This window comes from Crinia signifera, chromosome 5 (assembly GCF_055691185.1).
Source record: "Crinia signifera chromosome 5, ASM5569118v1, whole genome shotgun sequence".
Classification (NCBI taxonomy): Eukaryota; Metazoa; Chordata; class Amphibia; order Anura; family Myobatrachidae; genus Crinia; species Crinia signifera.
The window spans coordinates 333,768,675-333,785,160 of NC_139221.1; the positions used below are offsets into that span (position 1 = coordinate 333,768,675).

Genomic DNA, 16,486 nt, shown 5'->3' on the forward strand with positions numbered 1-16,486 from the left:
TCCTCCTTGCCACATTATACCCTCCTCTTGATATTGGTGTATACCATTTTTGCAGATGCTGCCTATTATGCACATCCTAATAGGATCCAACGGAGATCCCTCTACTCGTTGCTTTTGAAAAAGACACTAGTATACGCTAATTGCGCATCCAGTATTTGATCTACATAGTGGTTTGTACATTAGAAATTGTTTCCTTTGATCCACTGACGGCCACCAATGTAGTAGCTAATATGATCTCCTCCATTTCTGCTCTCACCACCTAGAACTATTACCCCTGAGGAAGTCACTTGTTGACGAAACGCGTTGGGTGTTTTCTGTCTTTTGTGAAAAACAATACAAGATACTTCTGTCATACGAAATCAATGAACTGCAAGACAAAGTCTTTTATCAATTGTTTTTATGTGATTTTGTATTAAAACTACCGTTTTATAACATGACTCTGTAATATTGCAGTGATTGTGGTGGTGTAAACTCATATCAGTGGCGCACTCTCTTTCTGCTTTTTCTATTTCTCTTCCTTTCCTCCACTAACAGGGAGGACAAATAGAGTTGCTGCCTCATCATATAGGTATTAGCGCATTGAAGGGGTACCCCATTTTTATATATATATATATATATATATATATATATATATATATATATATATATATATATATATTCCCTTAGGCTGATTTAGACTATTTTAGTTTCTAATATATGTTTTTCCCAATAGCCAAAGGTCACTACTAGTCAAGTGTTTTTCAACCTTGTCTTAATCCTGGGACAATACATTCATGGTTGAGGTATATGTATTATAATGTTGCAGTCTGGACTTTTGCACCTATGAAACAGCATGCTCAGGAGTTCTGTGGACTATATGGCCAGGACTTTGTCAGTGTTAGAGCAGCCTCATTCTTGGATGAAACACTGACTGCAGAAGTGCCAGGAAGAATTGAAATCAACTCAGCCTCTTGTCGCAGAGGGCGGGGCTCCTGAGTTTGCTGATGTGTATGCTGTATTGGAAATGCTGCTGATAATAACCGCTGATAAGTATACTTTTTAATAAATTCATATTTTAATGATTTGTTGAAGTACTTTTCTGGGAATCCACCCATCTGGGTCTCCGTAAATTTAAACCCACCGGTAACAAACCCCTTTATAGAAACCTAGTAGATTAGTTTGGCATGAATGATTTTTCACGAACCCATGCTGGTTATTACTGAGTAAACTATGAAGGTCTAAATATTCCTGGATACCATCTCTTAAAAATCCTTCAAATAGTTTACCCACTACTGATGTTAAACTCACAGGTCTGTAATTAGCGGGATCCTCCTTTTTTCCTTTTTTGAATAATGGCACTACCTCTGCTATTCTCCAGTCTTTTGGTACCTTTCCTGATGATAGTGAATTATCAAAGATATAATGTAGAGGGGAAGCTAATTCCTCCCTTAATTCCATTAGTACCCTAGGATGAATCTCATCTGGCCACGTGATTTTTTTGTTTTGATTTTGCTGAGCCTCAATATTATTTCCTCGGTAGAGAATTCAATATTGAGGTCTGGCTTGTTCATCCCATTTGTGGTGTGTGCATTCCACAGTCTGCTCTTCCTTAGTAAACACTGATGAGAAGAACTCATTTAACAGTTCTGCTTTTCCCTTGTCCTCCGTAAAACTTTTTCCATTGATATCGGTTAGTGGGCCTATGTTGTCCTTAATTATACGTTTACTATTTATGTATTTGAAGAACTTCTTGGGGTTAGTTTTGCTTTCAGTGGCTATGCACTCTTCATAATCCCTTTTAGCTACTTTGATTGTCCCTTTGCAAATTTTGTTTGATTCTTTGTATTTGGTGAACGCCTCCTCATTTAAGTTATTTTTATAGAATTTAAATGCTCTTGTTTTATTGTTGACCTAACTTTTTTGTACAACCATGGTGGCTTTTTTTATTTATTTTTTATTTATTTACAGTTTCTTATATAGCGCATACATATTACGCAGAGCTTTACAGAGTATAGTTGAACATTCACATCAGTCCCTGCCCCAGTGGAGCTTACAATCTATATTCCCTACCACATGTACACGCGCACACAGACATTCTATGGTTAATTTTTGTTGGAAGCCAATTGACCTACCAGTAAATTTTTGGATTGTGGGAGGAAACCGGAGTACCCGGAGTAAACTCACGCAAACACGGGGAGAATATACAAACTCCGCACAGTTAGGGCCATGGTGGGTATTGAACCCATGACCTCAACGCTGTGAGGCAGTAATGCTAACCATTACACCATGTTTGTTTAATTTATCCTTATTTACTTTAGGAATGTATTTAATAGTTAATGATTCAAGTACATTTTTTAGAGTATCCCACATTTCCTCAGCATTTTTCCCACACAATTCTTTTTAGGGCTTCTCTGAATAATTCGAAGTTAGCTTTTCTGAAGTTTAGTATTTTTGCCGATCCTTTATGATGTAATTTACTGAAGTTGATTTCCAGCGAGACCATATTGTGGTCACTATTCCCTAGATGTTCTCCCTGCCTGCACATCGCTCCCTCCCACACCTGCAAACCTCCCTGCCTGCATATACTGGTAACCTCCCCCCTGCCTGCATACCCGCCCTGCCTGCATAGCATCCCCTGCCTTCATATCCACCCTGCCTGCATATAACCTCCCCCTGCCTGCATAGCATCCCCTGCCTTCATATCCACCCTGCCTGCATATAACCTCCCCCTGCCTGCACACCACCGTCCTCTACTTGAATACTGCCCTGCCTGCACACCACCTCCTCCTGCCAACATATAACCTCCCCCCGACCTGCACACCACTTCCCCGCCTGCCTACATATAATCTCCCCTGCCTGCACACCACCTGCCCCCCTGCCACATAGCACCCACCTGTCTGCACAATACCCTGGCCTGCACATCACCTCCTCCCCCCTCTGCCTGCATATAACCCCCTTAACCTGCACACTACCTCCTTCTGCCTGCATACCTGCCCTGCCTGCACCCCCCCCCCCCCACCAACATAGCTCTCCCCTGCCTGCATACCCGCCCCGGCCTGCTTAGCACCCTCTGCCTTTATATCCACCCTGCCTGCATATAACCTCTCCTTGACTGCAAATAACCTACCCCTGTCTGCACACCACCATCCTCTACTTGCATACTGCCCTGCCTGCACATCGCTCCCCCCACACCTGCAAACCCCCCTGCCTGCATAGCTTCCCCTGCCTTCATATCCACCCTGCCGGCATACCCGCACTGCCTTTATATTCATCCTGCCAACATATACCCTCCCCCTGTCGGCAAATAGGCTCCCCCTGCCTGTACACCACCGCCCTCTACTTGCATACTGCCCTGCCTGCACACCACCTCCCCCTGCCAACATATAACCGTCCTCCCCCCGACCTGCACCCCACCCCTGCCTGAACACCACCTCCCTGCCTGCATAACTCCCCCCTGCCTGCACACCACCCTGGCCTGCACACCACTTTCCCACCGGCCTGCATATAACCTCCCCCTGACCTGCACCCCACCCCTGCCTGCAATTCACACACACCCCTGACACATAGCTCCCACCTGCCTGCATATAATCTCCCCATCTGCACACCACCTGTCCCCCTCCGCCTGCACACCTCCTCCCCCTGCATATAACTCCCTTACCTTGCACACTACCTCCTTCTGCCTGCACACCACCTCCCCTGCCAACATAGCTCTGCGCTGCCTGCATACCCGCCCTGCCTGCATATCACCCCCCCATCTGCCTGCACAACACCTCCACCTGCCTGTATATCACCCCCAGCCCGCACACCACCTCCTCTCCCCTCCACCTGCACACCACCTCCTCTCCCCTCCACCTGCACATACACCCCCCGTCTGCACATTAACTCCTTCCACCTCCGGCATATTACCTCCTCCCCCTGCCTACATACCACACCTCAGGACTGCATTTGGAATCGCAGTGTCCCTTTGCGACTGCAGCCTGACCTTACAGACTGTGCTTCGTGGTGCAGTCCTTTGCCTGTCCACTCCCAGATATCAGGCGACATGCACAGTTTCTGTAAACGCCAGCCGCCCCTTCCCCATCCTCCTCTGTGAATGCCCCTGCCTGTCATTTATATGGGATGGCAGGACCTGCATGTGCGCAGTTTTCCCACCATCGGGAGCTACCTCCGCGGATCGCAGCTGAATCAGGGCCATGGAACCCTATCAGGGAGATACATCGATCATTTTCCAAATCACTCACCTCATACAACTTATTTCGATATTCAGCCACAGACAATTGGATGTCGTCATCCAGAGGTAGAATGACATCATAATCCAGGGCTGGCTCACGTGCTGGAGCATGGAACCTGCGCGGCAATAATCAGTCACCACAATAATTATTATTTATGTACAGCCAGCATATGCCACAGTGATATAATCATCATGTAGTTTTTACAGAGCCTATAATCTACAGGTCCAGAGAGATCAGACCCAGAGCAATGCTGGACGGGGTGAGTATGGGGAATACATGGGGGGAGGGGTACCTATAATCTACAGGATACACATTATACATGGCCCAGAGAGACATGGCACTGACCACTGAATAGTTTCAATGACTTTTGAACATACTTTGTTACCAATGATATGAACATGGTTTTCACCTCCAACTCGAGTTCGGAATAAATTCCTGGAAGTTCCTGGACCTGACACTTTGGAGTAAATGTACTAAGCCGGACGTATATGGACAATAACCATTCAAACAGGATAGGCCATATATGTCCTGAAAATACAAACGGAGAATATGACAAATTTACAAAGATGTGGTATTCTCCGATATCGTAGCCGTTGGTACCAATTCGTATTTATTTGTATATATGGCCGCCAAATACGTACGAAGCGGCAGCATCACACGGATCAGTCAGATCCCCCCTATGGCTATAATCAGCCCATGCTCATTGAACCAGTCCTGGTTTTAGAAATTCAGGGGGACAAAAATGGGGTACCCCGCCAGAGGACATGGTGAGTGTCAGGATCCGATCAGGTGATGGATCGAATAAATCATGCCTCCAATTATTAGGTGTCAGAAGAAGGCATTTCATGTAGTCTGTTCGTGAAATCATGTCTTCTGTAATTATTATGTGTGAAATCAATGTATTTCTTCTGTACTGGTGAACTATTGGTGACCCAGGGAGGTTGGGTCTGTATTCCCTCAGAGTGACCATCTGTAGAAATCATCTGAAGTTAAATTGTCAGATAAGATCCGAGACCCCTCATAAACCATGGTCCAGAAGAGAGGTCAGAGATTTTCTCCCCCCTCCACTAAAGGTCTCTTATCACATGAGGAATGGGTATCAATCACTTTGAAAACAGCAGACAAATTCTGCATGTACTGTAGAAGATCCATTATCTAGGGACATTCACTACGTACAGCAGGAAAAGGGTCAAAATCCCAAGGGTGGGAGGGATGAGGAAGCCTACAGATAAAACCACTCTCTTGTCAACTTCTTGGGGGAACAGCAAACTAGCTGGAAGCAACAGGAGATTTCATGTGGAGATCCCCCCCCCCCTCCCTACAGAACCAGTACTTGGGTGTAAGATAAAGTTCTGTCATTTTTCCCTTTTATTTTGTTTGAGATGTACTTCTCTTCTGTGTACTTTAAAAATCATTGTAATATCTTTTAATCATTTTTATCACTAAAGCTCTGTAGTATTTCTAGGAATAAATAATACATATTTCCAGTTTCTGATTTTGTGTTCTTTGGACCTGTAAGCCAAAGAAGAGAACGCTACAACGTTACCATTTTTATATTGCATTGTGTGGTCAGGTGCGAGCAAGGCGCTGAAATCAGGCTTTGCTGGTGGCGGCGTACCTCATAGAGGGGACTCGTGAGTCCAAAGTGAACCTCAGTCACGGCCGGAGCTGCTCAGATTGACGTATAATTTCCTTTCACAGATATCCTTACGGATTCTACTGGAGAAGTGGACTGGCCTATGATGGACCCTATAGGGGAGTATGGATGGATGAAAGTTTTATTTTTCAGGATGCTTGTGGGATTTATTTGGCTATTGGTTATGTTGTAGAACTACAAGACCCAGTGGGCACTTTAATGCCCCACATGTTGGGACTTGAGGTGTTGCAAGTCCCTGCATGCAGTGGAGACTTGCTGGGACTTGTAGCGCCACAACACAACCGAATAGTTATTTATTATTTTTTACACTTTATGGCTATCAGGGGCACTGGTGACATCTGGCTTGGGGTGCCATGGTGGGGGGCCTTTATGGGGGGGGGGGGGGCCCACTCCTCCATGGTCGTGGCCTAGGCTGACCAGCCACGGGTTAATGCTTTGGCTGTGGGCCCATGTATAAAAAGTCTCCCCCGGCTTTGGCTGTTTGGGCCCGGTGCTGATTTACAGAATACGAGGAACCCCTACTAATTTTGTCCCTCCGTATTTTGGGAACCAGAATTGGCCCATATGCTTGGTGCTGGTTATAGTAGTACAGGGGGACTTTTTCACCCCTGTATTTCTGCAACCAGGACCAGGCTCAATGAGCCCAGGGCTGGTTATTATCGGGTGGGTGGACCCCACGCCGTTTAAAAAAATAAAAAAATAAATTTATTCTAATTATTACAGAGAGACGCATCGCACGGATCTGACTGATGTGACAGATCTGACGGATCCGAGCGATGCTTCAGCAAATATGGATGGAGAATGTGTCACATTCATTAGGATTTTTAGCTGAATTTGCGTTAATTCAGCAGTATGAATGACCATGGCCATTTGTGTCAGAGTTCTATCGATGTATGGTCCACACATTCATAATGCCGAATTCTTCTGAGCTTGCCATTCGTAAAAACAGGAACTTGTCCGAATTTGACAGTTAGTAAATAAGTGCCAACTAGGGACTCCAGGCCATAATTAAGATGGAATGGGTATGAATGGGTGCATTCCCCCTTATGAAGAACCTGTACCTCCCTGCACCTTCCCCCACTGTCTGCCATGCTCAACACTGCAAAATCGCTCAGCATGGCAGGACCCTCCGCCCTGTGGCTGCATTGCTCAGACTGACCTCCTGGTTCACCCTGCACCCTCCCCCGGTGTCTGCCGTGCTCATTACTGATTGGTTAGAATGGCAGGACCCTCCGCCCTGTGGTTGCATCTCTCAGATGGACCTCCTGGTCTCCCCTGCACCCTCCCCCAGTGTCTGCAGTGCTGGTTGCTCAGCATGGCAGGACCCTCCGCCCTGTGGTTGCATCTCCCAGACGGACTCTCCCCCAGTGTCTCCCATGCTCACCACTGATTGGTCAGAATGGCAGGACCCTCTGTCCTGTAGCTGCATCTCTCAGGGGGGACTTCCTGGTCCCTCCTGCACCCTCCCCCAGTGAAAGACTCGATGGTACCGGTGTTCCCATATTCTGATGTTTGTAAAAAAAAAAAAAAAAAAAAATATTGTGTTTTCAAACATTAAAAATAAATATATTTTCTTCTTTGGTTTGGCTGAAGAAGGGTAACGTCAGGCCGAGTACACTGCACAAGCGACACATTCCTTGTCCCCCCACCTCCATACACTTCTGCAATTTGGCCTGTTTCCATCAGATTGTGATAGATTAGCCCAAGAAATCAGATGAAAAGTGGCAACATCGCAGGTGTCTGACATGTGATTGGATCCGATGAGCGTTCCCCTGCACATCAGATACAAGTCGGAGGTCATATGTGCCGCACATAGGATAACATGGAATAGGATCTTGGTGGATGCTTTTTAGCTCCTTCAATGTATTGTATTTGATTCCCTATGGATTCCTACGGAAGCTCCCCAGTAGTCCTTACACAAGCGATAAATCACATGCAATAAAAAATGGCACGTCAAGGGAAAATCGGAACAAAGTCTGTGCTTGCCAACCCAGGGGAAACGGTCAATCCTCTAACAAGTGGAGAGACAGTTTGGAGTGCACTTGTAAAGGTGCCCATACACGGTATATCTGCCGATATATCGGATGCAATATCGGCCGATATATCGATGCGATCCGAAGCGATTTTTGACCGGTTCATACTGATTTTATATAGTGTGGCGAGTGCAGTAATCCGTGTCCGCTCACCACACTTCGGGCTTGGTGGCTCGCTGCGCTTGCCACACTATATACATTCAATTCCATGCGTAGTGGATAGTGGGGTTATGAACAGGTCAAAAATCGCTTCGGATCCCATCGATATATTGGCCGATATCACATCCGATATATCAGCCAATATCACATCCGATATATCGGCCGATATCGCATCCGATATATCTGTGCCGTGAAACTACACAAGTACCCTAGATTGCATCTACGTATGCGATGCGGTCTAAATTGCATACAGTAATTGTACTGTGTATGGGCACCAACAACTGCTAGTACAAAACAGGACGGTCACTCTTGTATAATCAAAAACCACAAGAAAAAAGCAGTGCTGACATTGTATTTAAAGATTGGATAACCTTTAAAATGTATTACTGTTTCATAATAAAACCAATATAATTATTAAAACAATTCAACTAATGTGCATTTCATAACAATTCATAAAAGACACTGTCACCCGGATGGTGCGTCTACACAGGGTCCGCTCCTAGAGTTGCCCCTAAGTGATCCGCACTAATGATATGCTGTCACGTCAATAGACTGATATATTTACCACGGTTTGGATGAATCAAATTGGTTTTGTTCAAGTGTCTCCCGTTTGAGGCTGGCGGCTTGGAGGTCCCAAAAGTCAAATTGGAGCTTTGGTGTATATTACGGAAGCCAAGAGTTCGCATTAGATGGAGTCAGGAAGACTGTACTTGGTAGAAGTTACCACATCAGATAGTGGATGATGAAGGTGATAGAGCTTCTGATGTAGTGAAACACGTAAGGGCTTTGCTGCAGACACTTACCTCACCCATCTACTGACTGAGCGGTTCGGACAAGCCCCAAGAAACTGCCACTACCTTCATCATCCAATATCTGCTGTGGTAACTTCTACCAAGTACAACATAAAATAATTGTGGGAATTCCAATATATGAGGTGCAAGACTGAATGGAAAAAGTCACCGGTTACTCTGATCCTTCAGTGTTGTAATGTCCCTGTGTTTCCTTTCCTCTGACTCCAAGGTGTGTTCATACAGATATGTAAAGAGATTTAAAAAGTAGGGATTAACTGGTGTTCCACAGACAATATTGAGTGTCTAATCGACAATGAAGTGACAGATGAGCGTACCCAACTCACGGTAAGTATTGTATCATATAGACCCGTAGCATTTTCTTTGTCTGTAGACTTCTTTATTTATGGTCTTTGTAGATATGGACCTGTGTCTTCATGAATACAGTGATGATCTATGTGGATGTGGACATGTGGAAATAATACAATGTGTAAACTTGTTCTTTCCTTCGAGCAATCACCCAGAAGTGCAGGAAGTGATAAGCATACCTCATTCACCAAGAAAGAGGGAGGTAGACCTCTCTCATCTGTTACTTCATTGTCGATTAGACACTCAATAATTGTCTGTGGAACACCAGTTAATCCCTACTTTTAAATCTCTCTAAATATCTGTATGAACACACCTTGGAGGTCAGAGGAAAGGAAACACAGGGACATTACAACACTGAAGGATCAGAGTGACTTCTTCCATTCAGTCTTGCGCCTCACATATATTGGAATTACCTAAATGTTTATGTTATGCTTATGTTTCTTTGGGTTGTAGGGTAATACAGCATAGAGGCAGCAGTGCGCAGTTAGAGGTCAACCTCTATAAATTCCTATTGTATTCTATCAAGTATGGTCTTCCTGCTTCCATCTCAGGCGAACTTTTGGCTTCCATAATAAAAAGGTGAGACTCGAAATATGAGACGATCGTGCAAAAGTTAATTTATTTCAGTAATTCAACTTAAAATGTGGAACTAATATATTATATAGACTCATTACAGCAAAGTGAGATATGTCAAGCCTTTATTTGTAATAATATTGATGATTACAGTTTATGAAAAACCCAAATCTCAAAAAATGAGAATATTGTAGGCACAAAGTGTCACTCTAATCAGCTAATTACTCCAAAACACCTGCAGAGGGTCCTGAAAAGCCTCACACAAGGAGTGGAAGGGAAAAGTGTGGAAGATAAAGGAGCACAAGCAGCAGGGATGTCCGCAGCCTGGAGAGGATTGTCAGGAAAAGGCCATTCAAAGGTGAGGGGGAGCTTCACAAGAAGTGGGCTGAGGCTGGAGTGAGTGCATCAAGAGCCACCACACACAGACATGTCGTATTCCGCTTGTCAAGCCGCTCCTGGACAAGACACAATGCCAGAAGCGGCTTACCTGGGCTAAAGAAGAAAATAACTGGTCTGTTGCTCAGTGGTCCAGAATCCTCTTTTCTGATGAGAACAGATTTTAAATCTCATTTGAAAAACCAAGGTCCCAGAGTCTGGAGGAAGAATGGAGAGGCACACAATCCAAGATGATTGAAATGCAGTGTGAAGTTTCCACAGTCTGTGTTGATTTGTGGAGCCATGTCATCTGCTGGTGTTGGTCCACTGTGCTTTATTAAGTCCAGAGTCAATGTAGTCCTCTACTAGGACATTTTGTCCAGCAGGAGTTAGCACCTGCCCACACTGCAAAAAGTACCAAAACCTGGTTCCATGACCATGCGATTATTGTGCTAAATTGGCCAGTGAAACTCTCCTAACCTGAACCCCATAGAGAATCTACAGGGCATTGCCAATAGAAAGATGAAAGACATGAGACCGAACCATGCAGAAGAGCTGAAGGCCACTATTGAAGCATCCTGGTCCTCCATAACACCTCAGCAGTGCCACAGGCTGATAGCATCCATGCCACGCCGCATGGAGGCAGCAATTCATGCAGAAGGGCCAGAACCCAGTACGAAGTACATAGGCATGATTATACTGTACAGGGGACTGAGTACATAGGCATGATTATACTTTACAGGGGACTGAGTACATAGGCATGATTATACCGTACAGAGGACTGAGTACATAGGCATGATTATACTTTACAAGGGACTGAGTACATAGGCATGATTATACTGTACAGGGGACTGAGTACATAGGCATGATTATACTGTACAGGGGACTGAGTACATAGGCATGATTATACTGTACAGGGGACTGAGTACATAGGCATGATTATACTGTACAGGGGACTGAGTACATAGGCATGATTATACTGTACAGGGGACTGAGTACATAGGCATGATTATACTGTACAGGGGACTGAGTACATAGGCATGATTATACTGTACAGAGTACTGAGTACATAGGCATGATTATACTTTACAGGGGACTGAGTACATAGGCATGATTATACTGTACAGGGGACTGAGTACATAGGCATGATTATACTGTACAGGGGACTGAGTACATAGGCATGATTATACTGTACAGAGTACTGAGTACATAGGCATGATTATACCGTACAGAGGACTGAGTACATAGGCATGATTATACCGTACAGAGGACTGAGTACATAGGCATGATTATACCGTACAGAGGACTGAGTACATAGGCATGATTATACTGTACAGGGGACTGACTACATAGGCATGATTATACTGTACAGAGGACTGAGTACATAGGCATGATTATACTGTACAGGGGACTGAGTACATAGGCATGATTATACTGTACAGAGTACTGAGTACATAGGCATGATTATACTTTACAGGGGACTGAGTACATAGGCATGATTATACTGTACAGGGGACTGAGTACATAGGCATGATTATACTGTACAGGGGACTGAGTACATAGGCATGATTATACTGTACAGGGGACTGAGTACATAGGCATGATTATACTTTACAGGGGACTGAGTACATAGGCATGATTATACTGTACAGAGGACTGAGTACATAGGCATGATTATACTGTACAGGGGACTGAGTACATAGGCATGATTATACTTTACAGGGGACTGAGTACATAGGCATGGTTATACTGTACAGGGGACTGAGTACATAGGCATGATTATACTGTACAGGGGACTGAGTACATAGGCATGGTTATACTTTACAGGGGACTGAGTACATAGGCATGGTTATACTATACAGGGGACTGAGTACATAGGCATGATTATACTGTACAGGGGACTGAGTACATAGGCATGATTATACTTTACAGGGGACTGAGTACATAGGCATGGTTATACCGTACAGGGGACTGAGTACATAGGCATGATTATACCGTACAGAGGACTGAGTACATAGGCATGATTATACTGTACAGGGGACTGAGTACATAGGCATGATTATACTGTACAGGGGACTGAGTACATAGGCATGGTTATACTTTACAGGGGACTGAGTACATAGGCATGATTATACTGTACAGGGGACTGAGTACATAGGCATGATTATACTGTACAGGGGACTGAGTACATAGGCATGATTATACTTTACAGGGGACTGAGTACATAGGCATGATCATACCGTACAGAGGACTGAGTACATAGGCATGATTATACCGTACAGAGGACTGAGTACATAGGCATGATTATACCGTACAGGGGACTGAGTACATAGGCATGATTATACCGTACAGGGGACTGAGTACATAGGCATGATTATACTTTACAGGGGACTGAGTACATAGGCATGATTATACTGTACAGGGGACTGAGTACATAGGCATGATTATACTGTACAGGGGACTGAGTACATAGGCATGATTATACTGTACAGGGGACTGAGTACATAGGCATGATTATACTGTACAGAGTACATAGGCATGATTATACCGTACAGGGGACTGACTACATAGGCATGATTATACTGTACAGGGGACTGAGTACATAGGCATGGTTATACTGTACAGGGGACTGAGTACATAGGCATGGTTATACTGTACAGGGGACTGAGTACATAGGCAGGATTATACTGTACAGAGGACTGAGTACATAGGCATGATTATACTGTACAGAGTACTGAGTACATAGGTATGATTATACTGTACAGAGTACTGAGTACATAGGCATGATTATACCGTACAGGGGACTGACTACATAGGCATGATTATACTGTACAGGGGACTGAGTACATAGGCATGATTATACTGTACAGGGGACTGAGTACATAGGCATGATTATACTGTACAGGGGACTGAGTACATAGGCATGATTATACTGTACAGAGGACTGAGTACATAGGCATGATTATACTGTACAGGGGACTGAGTACATAGGCATGATTATACTGTACAGGGTACTGAGTACATAGGCATGATTATACTGTACAGGGGACTGAGCACATAGGCATGATTATACTGTACAGGGGACTGAGTACATAGGCATGATTATACTTTACAGGGGACTGAGTACATAGGCATGATTATACTGTACAGGGGACTGAGTACATAGGCATGATGATACTGTACAGGGGACTGAGTACATAGGCATGATTATACTTTACAGGGGACTGAGTACATAGGCATGATTATACTGTACAGGGGACTGAGTACATAGGCATGATTGTACTGTACAGAGGACTGAGTACATAGGCATGATTATACTGTACAGGGGACTGAGTACATAGGCATGATTATACTGTACAGGGGACTGAGTACATAGGCATGATTATACTTTACAGGGGACTGAGTACATAGGCATGATTATACTGTACAGGGGACTGAGTACATAGGCATGATTGTACTGTACAGAGGACTGAGTACATAGGCATGATTATACTGTACAGGGGACTGAGTACATAGGCATGATTATACTTTACAGGGGACTGAGTACATAGGCATGATTATACTGTACAGGGGACTGAGTACATATGCATGATTATACTGTACAGGGGACTGAGTACATAGGCATGATTATACTGTACAGGGTACTGAGTACATAGGCATGATTATACTGTACAGGGGACTGAGTACATAGGCATGATTATACTGTACAGGGGACTGAGTACATAGGCATGATTATACTGTACAGGGTACTGAGTACATAGGCATGATTATACTGTACAGGGGACTGAGTACATAGGCATGATTATACTGTACAGAGGACTGAGTACATAGGCATGATTATACTGTACAGAGTACTGAGTACATAGGCATGATTATACTTTACAGAGGACTGAGTACATAGGCATGATTATATTGTACAGAGGACTGAGTACATAGGCATGATTATACTGTACAGAGGACTGAGTACATAGGCATGATTATACTGTACAGAGGACTGAGTACATAGGCAGGATTATACTGTACAGAGGACTGAGTACATAGGCATGATTATACTGTACAGAGGACTGAGTACATAGGCAGGATTATATTGTACAGAGGACTGAGTACATAGGCATGATTATACTGTACAGAGGACTGAGTACATAGGCATGATTATACTGTACAGGGGACTGAGTACATAGGCATGATTATACTGTACAGGGTACTGAGTACATAGGCATGATTATACTTTACAGGGGACTGAGTACATAGGCATGATTATACTGTACAGGGGACTGAGTACATAGGCATGATTATACTGTACAGGGGACTGAGTACATAGGCATGATTATACTGTACAGGGGACTGAGTACATAGGCATGATTATACTGTACAGGGTACTGAGTACATAGGCATGATTATACTTTACAGGGGACTGAGTACATAGGCATGATTATACTTTACAGGGGACTGAGTACATAGGCATGATTATACTGTACAGAGGACTGAGTACATAGGCATGATTATACTGTACAGGGTACTGAGTACATAGGCATGATTATACTTTACAGGGGACTGAGTACATAGGCATGATTATACTTTACAGGGGACTGAGTACATAGGCATGATTATACTGTACAGGGTACTGAGTACATAGGCATGATTATACTTTACAGGGGACTGAGTACATAGGCATGATTATACTTTACAGGGGACTGAGTACATAGGCATGATTATAGTGTACAGGGGACTGAGTACATAGGCATGATTATACTGTACAGGGGACTGAGTACATAGGCATGATTATACTTTACAGGGGACTGAGTACATAGGCATGATTATACTGTACAGAGGACTGAGTACATAGGCATGATTATACTTTACAGGGGACTGAGTACATATGATGGCATGACAGGGCCGGTGCAAGCTATCTAGGTGCCCTAGGCAAACCTACAGGGTACAGCCCCCCCCCGCCCCCCAACTTCTCACATACACAATTGACTTTTAACATTTTTATTAGCTACATTTTTAGATTAACAACATAAATTATAGCATCAATAAATACCATGTAACAGTAACATATCCCGCATATCCCGCCGCGCTGGCTCGTCCATTGGGAGTTACGGCACTGGCGTAGGGGAAGCTGGGTAGCAGCGGGCGCACATAGAAATGTATGGACAGTCAGTGAATAGCTGAGAGCTCTCAATCAGAGAGCTCTCAGCCAATCACTGGCTGTCCATTCATTTCTATGTGCAGGGTGGGTTCATAATTATATTGTACTGGGCAGTTGGCACAGAGCAAGTCCCCCACACCAGCAGCTGCCTACTACAGACAGACAGACATTTAATTTATTATGAATTAACAGCCAGCACAGACTGACTGAGTAGCTGGGGGGTCGGGCGGGTGGGGGGTGGATGTCGACTCCGCCACCCGCCGGAGATTTAGGTAGCCAAGCATTGTGTCCAGCGCACGGGGAGGGGGCAGTGCGTTGAGGCTGACTGTCCGCCCACCGCCGAAGTTCACCGCTGGCTGCTGTAGCTGATGAGCGGCGGCGGGCGGCAGCCAGGGATAGGGAGTGGGACTGACTGTCTGTGACTGTCAGCGGCAGCACGGGCAGGCTCCGGCGGGGGGGGGGGATCCGAATTAACTTACCTAATAGCTGAGACGCTGCAGCTTCAAGTTCAAAGTTCCTCCGAGCTCTTCGCCTCTGCGGTAGGCAGCGTACCTTCCTGCTGCTGCTTTGTTCTTCCTCCTGCGGCTCACTACCACCCTCCAGTGGCCGGCGCCCTAGGCAAATGCCTAAACTTGCCTAGTGGTGGCGCCGGCCCTGTGGCATGATTATACTTTAGGGCCAACATTTCTGTATTTAAATTCTTTTTTTTTAAATTGATTTCATGTAATATTCTAATTGTTTTGAGATTTTGGATTGGGCTTTTCATAAACTGTAAGCCATAATTATAGGCTTAAAATACTTCACTTTGCATGTACTGAGTCTATATAATAGTTTCGCCTTTTAGTTAAATTACTGAAATATTAGGAGTTATGGTAAACCTACCTTCGGTTAATTCCTTTTCCTCAAGGTTAAATGGGACCACAGGGATGACATTGGGGTTATAGGTGGATGCAGAGGATTAGGCACCAATCTCCAAAGTTTTGGGGCCTCCAAGCATGCCTTGCTCCTCTCCCCTATAACCCCGCCTCCGTGACAGAACATCAGTTTAGTAACAAGTCCAGCAGAAAGCAGAGAATGAAAGAAGAGAGAGTTAACGGACACTGTATCACACCCACTCGTACAGAGAGGAAAAAGGACCAGTGACCAAGTCGCAGATGTCCCCACCATCA

At 44.6% G+C, this 16,486-nt stretch overlaps 1 protein-coding gene across 1 annotated transcript in view; it reads right to left on the bottom strand.

Annotated features, from left to right (window-relative positions):
* Positions 1–16,486, bottom strand: part of MAPK15 (mitogen-activated protein kinase 15) — a 124,990-nt gene that overhangs the window by 37,662 nt on the left and 70,842 nt on the right. The window contains 1 exon segment of the mRNA XM_083145064.1: positions 4,221–4,326. Within this exon segment, the coding sequence (XP_083001190.1) occupies positions 4,221–4,326 (106 nt within the window).